Source organism: Onychomys torridus, chromosome 5 (assembly GCF_903995425.1).
Source record: "Onychomys torridus chromosome 5, mOncTor1.1, whole genome shotgun sequence".
Lineage (NCBI taxonomy): Eukaryota > Metazoa > Chordata > Mammalia > Rodentia > Cricetidae > Onychomys > Onychomys torridus.
In genome coordinates, this window is record NC_050447.1 from 94,169,229 (window position 1) to 94,186,337 (window position 17,109).

Sequence of the window (17,109 nt, forward strand, 5' to 3'; positions counted from 1 at the left end):
GGCTCCTTCCCTCATAATGTTATATCAGGGCTTTAATTTTTTTATTTTCAACTATATATATCCCTTCTTGTAATTTGTGTATATATTAAGGCTTCCAGTTTTGTTTTCATGAGATTCCTGAGTGTGCAAATGAGTGGGTCTCTGCATCCATATCTGTTTCTTGTGCCTTTTCTTGGGTTATTTTACTTCTGTATGTTTGTATTGTCCTATTCTGATATGTTATTTATTTTATTTTATATATTAGAAGCCTGCTTGTTTTCTAATGAGTGACAGAAAGGGGGTAGATCTGGATGGGAGGGGGAAGAAGGGGGAACTAGGAGGAGTACAGCCAGGAGAAACCTCTCTCTAGATATACTATATGAGAAAAAAAATTGATTTTTCAATAAAAGGAAAACATTATAGATGGCATATGTGTTTCTGTTCATGCCCAAATTATAAATTTCCTAACTGTTCTAAGGTCACATGTAGATTGATAGGTCCCAATGTGGTTGTAAGTCAAGATTTCTGAGTCATTGCATGATAGCATCCTATAGAACATTCCTTCTTCTGTCCACAATACCAGGCAGCATTGTGTCTTTGCCACCCATTACAAGAAACTCAGATTTGGTTCATGATGAATTAGGGATCTATAGTGGGGGTTCTACTGAGAGACATTAAAAGAAAGGCAAATAATTCAACCCCTGTCATGGAGCCCACTTCTTGGGAGCACATTAAATCTGAAAGCTAGACAAGTTTGGCATTGATATTTCAGGATTGGTATTCTACATCTCCATTTTACAATGTCAAAGCCTTGGGGTGATGCTATCTTTGTGGGAAAGGCACCATAGGGAATGGGATATGCCACTTGCAAAGGAAGTGATTTTGCATAGGCATCATTTTCTGTAAGTCTCAGTCTACTCGTCTCCAGCTCAAGGATTAATAGGCTGTTTCCAGGGTCAGTTGAAATAGAATGCACCAGGTTCCAATGTGACCATTAGAGTGAAAATGTTCCTGGTAAAGGTTAGCTCCCCTGTCACTTCTCCTCTCCTCACTCTCTTCTGTGGATGCTGCTACCAAAGGTAGCCAGCCTAAGATACAGGACCACTGCAACCCAGAGTTCTGGGTTCTTTGTTATTCTCAATGACACTGACGAGTTGAAAGTGCCTTTTACATGTAGGAGCTGTTTCATGGTTGTTTTCTGACCTCATCTCATTTATATCATATTATTCTTAAAACACAAGGAGCCATGATTTGAAATTTCAGCGAAGAGCTTCAAGCAGGAGTCCGTCCATGATCTCCCTACTATTGTTGTCATATAGCTCATAAGACACATGTTTTTTAGAGCCCAGGGGCCTTAATATATTTGGTCCATGAAAAGAAGAATATTAGATGTGATATTTGACATTTGAGAAGGAAAAGACTGTACTGGTGGTGACAGAGATACTGGACTGCAGAAATCTGATCTTCCCAAAAGTTTCCAGGAGGCCACTTACCTAGCTATGTGGTCCTAGTTCATCTGATATCATATGGATAAAATAGGTGCCACATAAGATTGTCTTGAGGATGAGAGTAAAGATCAATTACCTTCTGCAATTTCAGGCTCATATAGGGTGTACAATACATATTTTTAGTGTTCTTTTCTTATGCTCAGGACAGAAGTGCCTGTTCACTGCTCTAGCAGGTTGTAGAGCTGAGAATGTGACAGCTCCTCTTGCTCAGAAGGAACTAGTAGCATCCATCCCTTGCCTGCATGCTGCTATCAACATCTGAGGAGTTAACTGAACTTAGCAAGTCCTATGATATAGAGTGTCTGAAAAGGGTTGGGTCTACTAACTTTTAGGGCTAGGGGAAAGCTGTGTGGTATATGCCAGGTGCCTTCTCTATTCACCTTTAGGCTTGTGCATGTCTGTACGTGTGTGTGTGTGTGTGTGTGTGTGTGTGTGTGTGTGTGTGTGTGTGTGAGAGAGAGAGAGAGAGAGAGAGAGAGAGAGAGAGAGAGAGAGAGAGAGAGAGAGAGAGAGAGAGTAGCCATAGATAATTTAGTAGAATTTTCTCTAAAACATTTTTAAGTGACATGACAAAAATGAGTAAAGCAGCTGAAAAGCCAAAATCATCATAATCCTTCTTCTTCTTCTTCTTCTTCTTCTTCTTCTTCTTCTTCTTCTTCTTCTTCTTCTTCTTCCTCTTCTTCTTTTGGTTTTTTGAGACAGGTTTTCTCTGTGTAGCTTGTCTGGATCTCTCTCTCTGTAGACCAGGCTGGCCCTGAACTCACAGAGATCCCCTTGGCTGTGCCTCCCGAGTGCTGGGATTAAAGGCATGTGCCATCACCATGTGGTCAAAATCTTCTTTATTAAAACCACAAAATTTAGAAAGAAAGCTCAGGGGAAGGTGACAGCTTGAGGATTCCTTCGTTATTCAAGTTTGCTTCTATTGCAAGTGTTACTTCTGTTGCTTTTTTTTTTTTTTTTTAATCTCTGAAACAACAATAATAACAAGCATAGTAGTAAGACTCTTAACTGGAGCTGAGCTCCTTATGGTCATTGATTCTGTGTGTTTTGATGAATGTAGATCTTTGTAGTAGAGTTTTTTAGTGATGTCTGATAATGCCACAGGCAGTCACAAGGTGAATTTCTAGATGACAATGCTTATAGAGTTTCCATGTTCTTGAACAAGTCAGTGTTTGAAAAAACTAAGATCAAAGGACAATGAATGTCAAATAGTAAACTCTACTGTAGCACTTGGGTTCTACCTGTTTCATCCTCCTGCCACTTTGTATTTGTCTTTAAGAAACATTTTCCTTGGCAAGTTGTCCTGTGTTCTAGACACATTATTTCTTTCTGTGAATTTGCTTAGACCCCTTCATGGCCTAGAATGAACTCTGTCACATTCTTGTCAGTTGGAATTCTTAACAATAGGTTAAAAATGAACTTCACAGAGTATTTTCTGAAGCCTTCAGCTCCAAAGGATATTGTTACAATACTCTATAACATCCTTGTATTGCTTATAATACATTGTCTCTGCTTTGTTTTTGTTAACCTACCTCCCATATTCTACCAGAATATCAGATGTTTTTAGAATAAATGCTGCAACCTGATTTATTTGTTTTATTTCTGTGTAGCCAATGATTAGCATGGATTGTACAATAATTGTCTACCCATGACCACTTTGAATGTTTATTGAATTGAGGGGGATATTAGAACAGGTTCAGGAGAGTTGAATGCTGTTCCTAGAATGCATACTTCAGTCATATAGCTTTGTTTCATTAACACATAGCTGGGCACCCATTATGCATCATGCATTTTGCCAGCTTCTGGGGACAAAATGACAAGTAGAGCTTAGCGTTAGCCTTAAAGTTATGCATAGACTTCTAGAGGAATTCATTCATATGTAAGCAAACAAATGCAATGGTGCATGGCCCTTGCTCAAAATCATACAGCCTGTGGGTGATGGATTGTGATTAAAATTCAAGTCTATTCAGCTCCAAAGTCACCAAGCACAACACTTTCAGAGCGGAAAAGCTAGCAGTGTTGAGGGTGGAATCGGTTCAGACCCCTTAGAGAATGGCAGAAGTTCCTGTTGAACAAGCATGTCATCCTACTCTAGAAACACCATTAAATCAAATCATTTTGTTTCATTCACAAACTAGGTCCTCCAGAAGCTGGGAAAGGCTGATGAAACGAAAGATGAGCAGTTTGAAGAATATGTCCAGAACTTCAAACGGCAAGAGGTGAGTCCAACTCTTAAGTTTCTGCAGCAGGAAGAACTGTTTGTGTTTTCATGTTTAGTATGGTTTGGATCACTCCCAAAGCTCATGTGCTGGAAGTTAATCCCCATCATGAAGTCTTAAGGTCCCAATTTAATCTACTGTGATGTTTAGAGGCAAGGCCTTTCAGAAGTGGTTAGGATTAAGAAAAACCATTCCGGTTGGCTTTATAGGAAGAGGGATAGAGACCAGAGATACAAGTGTTCTGATTCTTGCCATGCAGCGCTGAGCTGCCTCAGGACTCTGCCAGTAAGCCTGTCATTACCAAGTTCTACCCAAGAACTACAAGATAAAACACATCTCAGGTCTTTATACTCTACTTAGTCTGTGATCTTGTGTTGCTGGCAATAGAAAGCAGGCTAACACAGCTTGAGAATGATACTCAATATTTCTGTATTTTGTGGAAGCCAAGAGAAGAGGCAGGGGTTACTGAGAGCAAGTTTGGAGTATGGCTTCAGGATATTGTGTTTTGCTACTCTGAGCCTTTGCAATGAAATGACTAAGCTAATGGAAAGATGGTGTTTTGGTATTCAACAGAATCCTAGAAAGGTATTACAGACATCAACCAAGTGATTTCAATTTGTTTGTGCTCTAAGACCATGCATTTTTGGGCTGGGGAGATGGTTCAATCAGCTAAGTGCTTACCTCACAAGCAAGAGGATGGGAGTCTTATTTTTATCACACATATAAAAATGCATGATGGTACACATATATAATTCCAGGGTGAGGGAGACAGGGACATGAGAATCTCTGGGGTTTGTTGTCTGCCCAGTCTATGGTGAGCTTCAGGTCAAGAGAGATCTGTCTCAGAGGATGCGATGGTATTTCTGAGCATGATACCTTAGGTTTTCCTTCTGCCTCCACAATACAGATAGGCAAACATCCCCCAACACACACACACACACACACACACACACACACACACACACACACACATGCACACATACACACACATACACACGTGTACCAGACCCTTCCCAAACACCAAGAAAAGATCATGTATTTTTGACAGACATTACATCTTTCCAAAATGTTTAAACCTATTCCTAGTGAGAAAAATAAAACCTAACTCTTGGATTTAGCTCAGTGGTAGAGCGCTTGCCTAGCAAGTGCAAGGCCCTGGGTTCGATCCTCAGCTCAAAAAAAAAAAAAAAAAAAAAAAACCCTAACTCTTGATGCCTAAAGCACAGATAGACATGCATTATATTCATAAATACATGACATATCTATGCCACTAAAATTTCATAGAGTGTATAATTAAAGAAACAATCTCTAGTAAGACTCTTCATAGGCGATAATGTAAAAAGTACAGTTGATAACAGTGTGTGATATTTGTTCCTTTAGCAGATATTTTTTATTTAACAGACACATGTGTAAATAAAGAAACTGCTTTTTAAATGTCCTGTTCTGCTCCATAAGGCTTGAATAATTGGCTCAAATATTGTTCTCATAGTAGAAAGATGGGAAGAAGATGAAACTGGTAGACAATGGAAAATTGGCTTGCACATGGGGCCAATGTCAAGATGAGGTGTCTGTAGAGCTACTGTGTCCACATGCAACCAGGGAGTGATGATCAATAATGGAAGATCATTGCAAGTTATTTGGTCAGCTTTGTCCTGTATAAAGACCCCTGGTCCTCGAGGTTCTTTATTCCCAGTTATATGAGGGCTTCTGTTGTTTCTCTTCTACATAAGACACACTCTTTCTTTTAGTTGCTAAGACAGGTTATAAAACTCAACAGCCATAGAGCCATGTAGACTAGTCTTCATTGAAATATATTCCTGAATGTTGGCAATTATATTCCAGAACTAAGCATTGGTGTGTGCAGATAGGAACTCAACTTATATAAACCATGGGAATCTTGTTTTATTTAAGAAGTATGAAAGAGGAGAACATGTTAGTCAGGGTTCTCTAAAGGAAGAGAACTAATAGAAGAGGAGCCCATAATAAGATGGGCTCACAGGATACAGTCTGGGTGGTCTAACAATGCCTGTCTCACACTGGAGAGGCTGGGAATCTAGCAGTTGTTCAGACTGGCAGGCTCATTGTCTCATCAATCCCAATATGATACAGAAGACCTGGACTATTCCAGGTCTGAGATTATTGGTCTGAGAGCTGATGGTCTTTAGTATAGATCCCAAAGAAGTTGGCTTTCATATCGCTGAAAAACTGTCACAGCACAGGGATAGATGACCATGACGGAGAGAGGACGAGCAGGAAAAAACAAAGCTTCCTTCTTCCATGTCCTTTGACCTGGGCTGCCACCAGATGATGTTTAGGGTGAGTCTTCCTGCTTCAAATAATTTGATCAAGAAAATCTTTCACAGGAATGCCCAGCAGACTGTGTTTCAGTTGATGCCAGATGCAGTCACATTGACAACCAAAATCAGTCATCATAGAGAAGAACAGAAGTAGTAGGAAAAAGGGTATCTTCACACATTGCTGACTATTACCATGAACTGGGATTAATAAACATAGAAAAGAGGTTCTAACAGATTTGGTAGGTATAGGTCTACTGGATAAATTGTGCCTATTGTGTCCCAGGACAGCAGATTCTATGTATCAATATCTGTTTTTCCTTTGCACCATTCTCCCACATCTCCTGAGCTTGGACTGCACTCCCCAAGGAAAGCAGTCAATGCCCCTGCTGTTACTCTTCCAGATAACCCTCTGTCTGCTTTTGGAGATTGGATTCACATTGAAGAAGTGATGCTATCTTAGAGCTTTCCCTTCTTGAGGACTAAACTCATTCTTCTTGTCTAGTGACTCACTGTGGATCCGAATAGCTGTTTGCATTGGATTTTCTGTCTATCACTTAAGTTTCCCAGAATCCTATCTGAGAAACTCTCCTAGACTATAATGTATTTATGTCTAAGTGGCACTTTGCATTTTTCAACTATAATTAAAATTGTCCACCTTGTGGACTTTTTTTTCTTTAAACTGAACCAGGTCAGAAATGGTTTTTCCCCCCTGTCTAAGGTACTAGAGAAAAGTATAGTTTGTTACATTACCAGTTACATCAGATAAATGGTCCTTGCCCTTGGAGAAAAGTCTGGGGTCGCTTCAGGGTGTTCTACCTCCATTCTTTTTTGTTTGTTTGTTTTTGTCTTTGTTTTTTATTTTCAAGACAGGGTTTCTCTGTGCAACCCTGGCTGTCCTGGGACTCACTCTGTAAACCAGGCTAGCTTTGAACTCAGAGATCTGCCTGCCTTTACCTCCCGAGTGCTGAGCTTAAAGGCGTGTGCCATCACTGCCCTGTTCTACTGCATTCTTGTCACTGAATACACTTTCAAATGTGGTGGGCAACTGGCTGACAATCATCCTTGAAGGCTTGTACATTGGCTCTCTTGAGAATAATTACAGATTGAAAAATCTGGCAAAACTCAAAAAGTTGGTAAAATGGGAAGAACAAATTCTACTTTGTAACAATGAAGCATGGAGGCTGGACAGGGGACATTTAGTTTCTTAAGTCTTTGAGAATCCCATTTGGTTTCATTTTGAAAATATTTTTACACCAAAACATATTATATCTCTACATGTTTTTCTTAAAGTTTCCCATTGGAATCAGAAAAACTTGGTTTACAGCCTTTATCACAGAATGGAGGCTGAGGGTGCCTGTGTGTTAGAGGCAGAGAACAAAGAAGGACAGAGAGAGGGGTAAGGAGAGGGCTTAGTTATTTTCTTTCTTTTTAAAAAGTTTATTTATTTTTGTTTTATGTGCATTGGTGTTTTGTCTGCACATATGTCTGTATGAGTGTATCAGATCTTAAAGTTACAGACAGTTGTGAGCTGCTATGTGTGCTGGGAATTGAAACCAGGTCCTTTGGAAGAGCAGCCAGTGCTCTTAACCATTGAGCCATCTATCCACCCCCATAGTTATTTTCAACAGGAAAAAAAAAGCTCCACATTAAGAACCATAGTTGAGGACTGAAGAAAGTTTGCTTTAAAGAGAACAAGATTTTATAGAGAACAAGATCCTTTTTACCTTTAAAATGTATTGGTAATTGCAATGGTCAATCTTAATTGTCAACTTGATTGGATTGGTAAACACCTAGATTAGGAGAGCAGACCTGTTTGTGAGGCTGTTTCTTAAGAGATTAAGCAGAAGGGAAGCCTCCTGAATGGAGTGATACAAGCAAATAGACAGGGGGCCTAGAGGGAATAAAGGGAGAAGTAAGCCTTTGTTTAGTGTTCTGTCACTCTTCTCTGTTTTCTGGCCTCCATGAAGTGACAACTTCGTTCCTTAGCCTGCTTTGGCTTTGCCATTCTGCCTCACCATGACCTAGAATTGCTAGAGCCAGCCACCATGTACTGAAACCATTGAAACAGTGAGCCTATATTCTTGTTTAATTTATTTTCCCTCTCAAGCATTATCACAGTGGTTAAAAAGAAAAAGAAAATCTGACTAACAGAGTGACCAGTTCCCATCTGATGCATGTGCTGGAAAAGGTGTGGTGTTCCCGAACAAATACTAACATAATAATAATGACCCACCAAGACAACAGTTAACTCTACAAAGTCTAGTATTCTTAATGTTGTAGCATGGTGACTTGTTATCCAAAGACAGAATCTCAGAGGAATGTCTGTCTAAACTAGACAACCGAGAGTTCACGTTTTTCCAACAAATATGTGTTTTTCAATCACTAATGATGTGATTGACAGTATACAATGAACTGAATTTTTATTTGTATACAACAGTCATGTGACAATAAAAGTTTTAAAATTTTACTTTGTAAAATAAGCATCCTCATAGTTGCTGGCATGTGCCCTGCTAGTCTTTGTTGGAATAAAGATTGCATGAGGTCTGTCCTTTGTCCCTGGTTTGGAGCTTAGATTTAATTTATTCCAGCCCCACATTTTTGGCTTTAATCTCGTCTCTTTTTCTGAAAGATGATTTGTTTGAGACAGACTCCCTGAAAGATCTGTAGGCATGGGCCCATTGGTCTGTTGGACTCCAAGTACAGTTTTTGTGGCCCAGATTCCAAACTGCTTAATTAGGCTCAAGAGAAATGGAGAAGTGAGGGTAGAAGAGCAAATGGAATCAGTGAACTCTAAGAAGAATTTGGAATTTTCTATGAGCTAAGGCAGCAGGAAGCAACACAAGCTCATGTTAATCCTCCCTCCCCAGAGGTCATTTCCCCTTTCCTGACTTTTCTCTCTTATTAACGTTTCTAACAAGTAGCAAAATTAATTTGTGTGAGCACCAATTATTTTCAGCTCACCTGGCTGCCTGCTGGTGGACCCCTTACTAAGCGGAGAAAAGTCCTTGGTGGGAGGAGGGACTGTGCCTCTTCTTTTTCCTGCCTAATAAACTCACCCTTCCTGCTAATAAGCTCACCTTTGGCAAGTCCGCTAGGATAATGAAAAAACTGGTGGGCTGGCTGGACCCACGTCAACACCTATCAGGATCACATCTTGATGATAGCTGATGTGAGCACACTTATCCAGGTCAGATCCAACAGTGGTGTTTCAAACACTGGAAGAAAACTCTGATTCACCATCTCCATTTGCCTCTATGAAGGGCCACAGCAGGGGTGGTTCCTGCTTCCTTCTCAGACACTCTTCAGGGTGCCTGCTTTTGGTGCAAATGCTTAGGACTAGATGTGTTTCAGATCTTGGGGACTCATAAATGTGAGAATATCTGTATAGATTTTACTTGCTGAAAATCATTTATCTGAAATCCCAAAATCTGAAATACTTCTAAATTCAAAACCTTATAAAGGTTTCCTTTTCAGAGTCTTTCAGATTTTAAATGTTCTAATTAGAAATGCTCAACCTGTACACACCAAGAAGAAGAAAAAATCCTAGGACCTTGCCATCCTTTTCAGCTGCGATTGCATACCCAGAGACTGCAGTTACTAGGCTACTCTGGCGCTTCTGGCTTCCCTGCTTCACTACTCACCTTTTGACCTCCTCAGGACCTGAAGTCTTGCTCTGAAAGAATACATGCTTGCAGATACTTGACTGTATTCCTGAGTATGTTTTCAGTTCTGAGATGAAAGAGATGTTTATTATGTGTATCATTGAAGACACTTTTATGATGTATTCAAGAAACTTGGGTGTATATCAATGATTTAATAAAGAATTACCATCATATATAGTCAGGTAGTGATGGTGCATGCCTCTAATCCCAGCACTTGGGAGGCAGAAGCATGCAGATCTCTGGGAATTTGAGGCCAGCCTGGTCTATAAAGTTAGTTCTGGAATAGTGAGAGCTACAGAGAGAAACCCTGTCTCAGTGCCCCCCCCCCAAATTAGAAAGTACATTTTAAAAGCACATAAATTAAAAGTATATTGCCATCTGTGCTGGCACATGAATTGAAACTTACCATTTTATTAGGGTAAATTGTATTTTTGTTCTGAAATGCTGGAAGTTTGGCTAAATAGCTAGGCTTAGCACATACCTTTGGAGGATTTCTCTAACAATAAGCAGCCATAATGTACGCACATGTTTGTGCATTCATTCACCTTTCATTGAATATGAACAATGACTTTTTTTGAGCTAGCCACTCCCTTGATTAAACAAGAGCCCTTCCAGTCTGTTCTGCATAAAGATCTGGTTCTAAATCACAGCCTAGTGAATCTCAGTCAGACAACAAAACCTTCTGGAGTTGGAGTAAGCATCTCATTTGTTGACTTGTATGCTTACCAGAGCAGTTCCAGTCAGAATTTAGCTTCTTCAGAACCACCTGGAAGGCTTTAGCCCAGCATAGATCCCTGGGCTGAATCACAGAGTTTCAATTTTCATAAGTCTGGGGACAGCCTTAAGAGTCTGCATTTCTGACATGCTCCTAAGTAACATCAATGATACTGGTCCAGGGACAGCACATGGAGGACCTGTACATTCACACAACTGATACATTACTCATACAGTGTTTTCTGTTGCCGTCTGTGGTTAGTCCCTCCCTGAGTCTTCTAACACTATAGGCAGTGACTAGTTTTATCATCCTGACATATGAAAAGAGTTTGTTGATCATGCTTTGGCTGATCTGTCACATACACAGGATCTAACTAGCAGAAAGGACTTGTCTGTAATGCACATGACACCAAGTGCTGAGAGATAGTGCTCTCAAGGCCTTGAGGTTGCCATGACAGCAGAAGCTGCACATCCTGCTAAAGTAGGATGTTCTTGTGCTTGCATTTTAGTGAGAATGAATTGCATGGAGGTCTTTGTAAGTCCTATGGTTTAGAAAGGGAAATTTTAGTTAGCATTAACACTCTATATTTGTTATTGGAGTAAAATGAAGTGTTTGTTTAGAGAATCTGATACATTGTAAAACCTTAAAGATGAAAGCATTTTCTCTGCAAGTAGCTGGAGCCGGCTGGAAGGAAGACTTAGAAGATTAAAAGCACCCACTAGAAGCAAGAAACGATCACAAATCGTTAATCTAGTTCTTACCTCAAGAAATTAGAAGAAGTGCAAAATAAACTGGAGCAAGCAAGACTAAGAACATAAATCGATAATCCTGAAAATAAGAAAGCAGTGAGAAGATATATGAGACAAAAAGCTGTTTCTTTGAAACAAAAATCAATAGAATTGATAAACTCTAGGCAAGAGTAACAACAAAAGACACAAATCACCAGTCTGAGAAATGAAAGATTCTCATTTTAAACTCTGTAGCCAGTTAAAATATAGCAAAGGGATACTGCAATCAACTTTGTATTTAAACATTTAACAACCACAGTGGACCAGTTTCTCCACAGCTATAAACTACTAAGATGGGATAAGCAATCGAATATAAACATTAGAGAAAGTGAATTTGTGATTTAAAGTTTGATAATGAAATTTCCAAGCCCATGTTGTTCTGCTAGAGAGCCAAGATACTTAAAGTAGAATTAATATCAATTTTATAAACTCTGGTAGAAAACAAGAGGGAACACTTTAGCTCAATCTGAAACTGTGACACAATCCAGTATCCCTTGATACAGTTGAGCCTTTTCTCTCCCATGTTTGTGTCCAGTTGAGACACTTGTTACTCAGTAATTCCTACACAAATGTTTATTTGTACAACTTTCTTTTTGTAGTAGTTTTCTTGACACAAGTTACATCTCTGCTTCTCCTGTGTGGGAGTACCCCATGATCGAGCTGTGGGCTGGCTCATACCATTGGTCCTTCTCTTGCCTACCACTTTCAAGAACTACTGGCCATAACTCACAGCCAATGAACTCACCAGCTGAGAGTCCCCTTTGCCTGGTACAGTATCTTCATTCTGCTAATGCTGGCTTTAAAACAGGGACATAGCTTGCTTATTAATATCAACTTATTTAATTTCATAATGAAGATTATTAAAAAACGCCTATGGTGTGAAGTTGACTCAGCTACACTATATTGAACTTAAAAGCCCCATTATATATGTAGTTATACTGAATTATAAGTATTTTTAATACCTTAAAAAGTTAGTTAATCTGGTATGAACTGAGCATGAAGGCCATTAGTCACTTCTCCACACACTTGTGGTATGCTATTAGATGAACATCATGGATTCGGTGACATTAGCTTCTTTTTTTTTTTTTTTTCGTTTTTCTTTATTAAGAAATTTTCTACTCACTCCACATACTATCCACAGATTCCTCCCTCCTCCTACATCCCAGCTCTCTTTCCCAAGCCACCCCACATAGCCACATCCCCCAAATCAGGTCTCCCATGGGGGAGTCAGCAGAGCCCAGCACACTGAGCCTAGGCAAGTCCAAGCCCCTTCCCACTGCACCAAGGCTGTGCAAGGTGGGTGACATGACCTTTAACTACTGTGATTAGGGTAGTCTACTTTTATACTTTAAGAATTAGACAATTAGTGTAAATGCACATTTTGTTTGTATTTATCCTACAGTGGTTCTTAATCTTGCTAATGCTATGACCTTTTAATACAATTCCTCATGTTGTAGTGACCTCCAACTATAAGATTATTTTTGTTGCTACTCCATAATTGTAGTTTTGCTACTGTTATGAATTGTATTGTAAATATTTTTGGAGATGGAAGTTGTGGCAAAGGGGTCATAACCCACATGTTGAGAACCACTGCCTAACAGGGTGAAATGTTGTTCTTGGTTTTTAGGAGTGAGATCCCTGCTTAAGATGTCTTTTGTGTCTGCCTCATACAGTGACCCCAATGATCTCAGACAGATTATTTGTAACAAATCATCCTCTTGTTTTGTTTTTGTTTTTTGTAGAAAATTGTCAAGAGAAGTGAATCACTAAACTCCACAGCATGCTGGAGTTGACTCTAATTACCCCTGTTCCATCATGACCAGTAAGAGAGATCAGTGTAGCATCCTCAGTGCTGGGATGAGGGCTCACTCCAGCCTCAAATTACAGGTTATTGATTTATTTATAGAACATGCTTCTTTTCTGTTGTCTACTTGGAGTACATTACTTCAGTAAGCATTATTCCAGGTCATGTTGAGAAAAAGAAATCATTTGCTTATGTCCACAGGATACAGAAAATAAAATATCTAAGTTGTGTAAATATTGTATAGCAGAGCTCTGTCAAATCACAGTAGTCAACAGATTTGAAAGGGCATGCCACCAAATCCATGATGTTTACTTAGCAGGAGGCTACAAACATATGACAAAAGACATTGATGTCCAGGTTTCAACCCACTGGTTGACAACCTTTAGCAACTCACACGTTTACATTGGATCAGGCTTATCTTTGTGCCCTTTATGCAACTGGGAAGGAAGGCTCTTTTAAGTGGAAGGAAAGGAAGGTTGATTGCAAGACAAAGACCCACCAGGGTTTCTAACAGTACGCTGACTATGCTGACATTTCAGCAAAGAATACAGAAGAAAAGCTTCTTCAGAAAGTTATGGCCATGAAGCATCTCCCACAGAGAACAAGTAGTTTGTGGTTCCAGAAAACAATGTGAAACTGTGGGGGTGATAGTGTTTCCTTTCCTCTAAGAACATGTGGGAAAGAATTGACATGTGCAAGAATGTGTTCTATTCACTTTGCACTTTTCCACAAACCTCTCTACCAGAAATTTCTCTGTGTTTAAAAATATGCCTCATTACCTGCATACATTTTGAAACAGAAAATGTCTAACCTCTTGTCTTGGGTTGTTCCCTTAAGTTTTCCCCTGTGTTTACTTGTTTGGTCCTGTCTTCATTTAGACTCCTGCTCTGCTAGACAAAAATTAAGAACCTGACCCTCCATGTTCACATTGAAATTCTACTTTTTTTAAAAAAGGTCTGTTCTATTTGGGGGATGCCTACATGGTTTTGGGCTCAGCTGTAACCTAAGCTACCTTACATCCAGGAGTGCCATAAAAATCTGCTGGCACATACTGTTTTCCCTCTTTGGGAGTCTTACATACTTTTATATACATGGTGTAAATAATTTTACTTATGGAGCAGAATGATTCTCTTGTCTTTGAGTTCCAGTTTCATCCTTTACTTTCTAACATTAAAAAAAAGTGTGCCAGGCAGTGGTGGCACAAGCCTTTAAACCCAACACTTGAGAGGCAGAGGCAGGCAGATCTCAGTTGAGTTCAAGGCCAACCTGGTCTACAAAGTGAGTTCCAGGACAGCCAAGAATGTTACATAGAGAAAGCTTGTCTCAAGAAAACAAACAAAAGAAAAAATGCATTGGTTAATGCAGAGATACATAATTTGTGTAAATGTTGAAAATGAAAGACTAAATGTTCAGATGAAAATCAGCTATCAGCATTAATCACCCTCAACACCACCACTCAGGAAACATGTGGTAGAGGAAATAGAAAGTAAGAGCCAGAGGATGGGGAGGAGCATTTTGAGATGCTGTCTTTGTGTCAGACTGTAGCTATGGAACTCATGAGCCTCACGCCAGCTGTGGTTGCTTATGCAAGATAAAACCAGCCCCAATTCTAGCATAAATGGAAGAAGTGCTCTCCAGGGCCCCCTCCTCACTGAGTAGCTGTTGGCAGTTGGTAATTGGCTGAGGGATTGTGTATTCTTCCTTTTTAAGTATTTGGCAACTGGTAGGTTTCTTGTACTCTGGCTGATACCCTTCACACATACACCAATGCCACATGAACATATTGGTAACTTTTTTTTGGACCTCATGGATTATCAACAAAAATCAAAGAAGATAATGAAGTTTTGAGAGAAAAGTGTTGGGGGTCACGGGGAAGTTAAAAAGAAGAAATAAATGACATGTAGATATGATCACATTTCAATATATATTCGTCTATATATGAAATTCTCAAGATAAATAAAATTATTAATGAAAGCATATTTGTCTTCCAGAGAAATCCCATTTGTTTCTGAAAGAAAAACACTTTATTACAAAGTATCTGCATGCTTAATTGATATCAGAAAATTACTTCTGAGAGAATTGTGAGTGCTGTTGCCTAAATTTATACGTGATGTCTATTAAGGTAAAAACACAGTTGTAAATATGTAATGCTGTAAGCAGACCAGCATCTGCTGCACCTGTGGAAGGTTACTGCAGCATGCTTCACTATAGTTTCAGCAGAATCTCTAGTATTGAGCAACAACTCAGTCCACAAAAGGTTATGACATTTCAGCCAATTTACTCTTAATGTCAACTGCCAAGGTCATTTGTAGGTTGGTTGAGAGATGATATTATGTGGAAGCATATTTAGAACAGTAGTGGGCGAGTACTGAAGCATCCATTTGCTATTTGTTGGCTGCCTTTATGTGCCAGGAGCTGAGCTGGGCATTAGAAAACGTCAAGAAGAAAACAGATAAAGTCACTGCTGTTAAAGGTCTTTATATCTCACAACAAATCAGAATGCAATAAAAAAGTAAATTATGTTGTCTTCTTGAAAAATTCAAGAGCTATGGAAATGCAGGTGAGCGAGGAGCAAATCTAGCAGTGTGCATGATGCTGGGAGACTTGAAGAGATCAGTTCTCAAGTTGTGTTTCTTAGTAGATCTATAGCCTACAAGGTAAGACTACAGCAGAGGAAGAAAGTAGAGCAAAGAAACCATTGTTTAAGATGACAATACAGATGATAACAGAATAATACATTTATTCCCAAAGGAAAGTGTGTTGATCCATCCATCCCAGGGAAGATCAGCAGCTCTGCACCCAGGTGGGAAGAGAGGGTGGGCTGGTATGCACAGGTGCAGTGATTGGCTTGAGGAAGAGATGGACATCTCATCTCAGGCAGTAGGTAGAGAATAACTTCCCTGTAGGTAAATGCCCATCAAATGCATTCACACCTGAGAGCACATAATCATTGAGTCTTCAGAGCATAAGGCACTGGGCCACTTGCCATTACTCTTGCTTTGGTTAAGCTTTGCTTTAATTTACATAAATCTTTCTTCTGATACATTTAAAGCAATAATCAGAAGAAACAGAGCCTTTAAACAATGTTACTCACTTCCTCCCTCATGATACAATTTTTCCCTTAGAGTTTGCTGAAGAAACTCTAACCATAATTAATATCCTCAGAAAAATAAATTATTTCTGTACCTTCTCTTGATAGCAGTAATTCCCAGCTGGTCTCTCCAAGCTCAGGGAGAATATAAGAAATATTACTGAAAGGACAAATAATATACTAAATGCCATGAAATACTTTCTGTGAATCTTTGTTTAATTGTTTGAGATGTGTTCATTATGTAATAGTCATAGCAAAAGAAATTGCTCATTGAGTTCTGAGTGAACACTGCCTCTTCAGGGGTGGATGGGCTTAGGGGGCTTGAGTTGGGCTCCAGGTCTGAAGAAGTGTTGAAAAGGGCCTGAAGAGGCAGGTGGGGCATGAGTTCCCTAAGCAGGACACAGTGGTTTATTTTATAATGTATATATGTGTTCTGTTTACATCATCTTTATTTAAAGTCCTTAAAAAAATTGTAACTCATCAAAGTTGTCAACAACATTGGCTTATATGAGAGGGAGCAGAGAATGGATATGTACAGATATGGGTGAATTGGCCTACTTCATATCCATGCTACAGTTGCTGTCTATGGTGCCAGATGAGGAAAGAAGCTTGTCATATTTGTTAGATAACCTGACCATCTTCAACCTCCGTACTCATATATGTCTACTCTTATTAGCTACAGTATGCCCTCCCACATTCCATCCTCTATAAATCAAAGGCTTTAAAACGAACTAAAATGAATTTCAGTCTGTGAGATGAAAGACATTTCTAACATCATTGCTGGTACTATTTCCTGTGGTGCTTGTTCCCAGCTAAAGAGATTGTTCCTGGAAGAGGTGCTTCGTGTTATTCTCTAAAAACTTCTTTTGTCTGTTACTTATCTTTGATTATCTTTTACCTACCCATATCAACTATGGCAGCTGAAGCAGGTTTGGTTTCTCATTCTTCAATAATCATTAGGAGACTAATTACACATCTCTCCACTTCCACCTAAGAGAAAAGTCCAATTACCTAGTTGGGAAGCTTTTTTCTAGATGATCCCAGTC

At 39.3% G+C, this 17,109-nt stretch overlaps 1 protein-coding gene across 2 annotated transcripts in view; it reads left to right on the forward strand.

Annotated features, from left to right (window-relative positions):
* Window positions 1-17,109, forward strand: part of Amph (amphiphysin) — a 194,274-nt gene that overhangs the window by 86,026 nt on the left and 91,139 nt on the right. For both annotated transcript variants that reach the window (XM_036186752.1, XM_036186753.1), the window contains exon 2: window positions 3,626-3,706. In XM_036186752.1, the coding sequence (XP_036042645.1) occupies window positions 3,626-3,706 (81 nt within the window). The remainder of the gene's footprint in view (window positions 1-3,625; window positions 3,707-17,109) is intronic.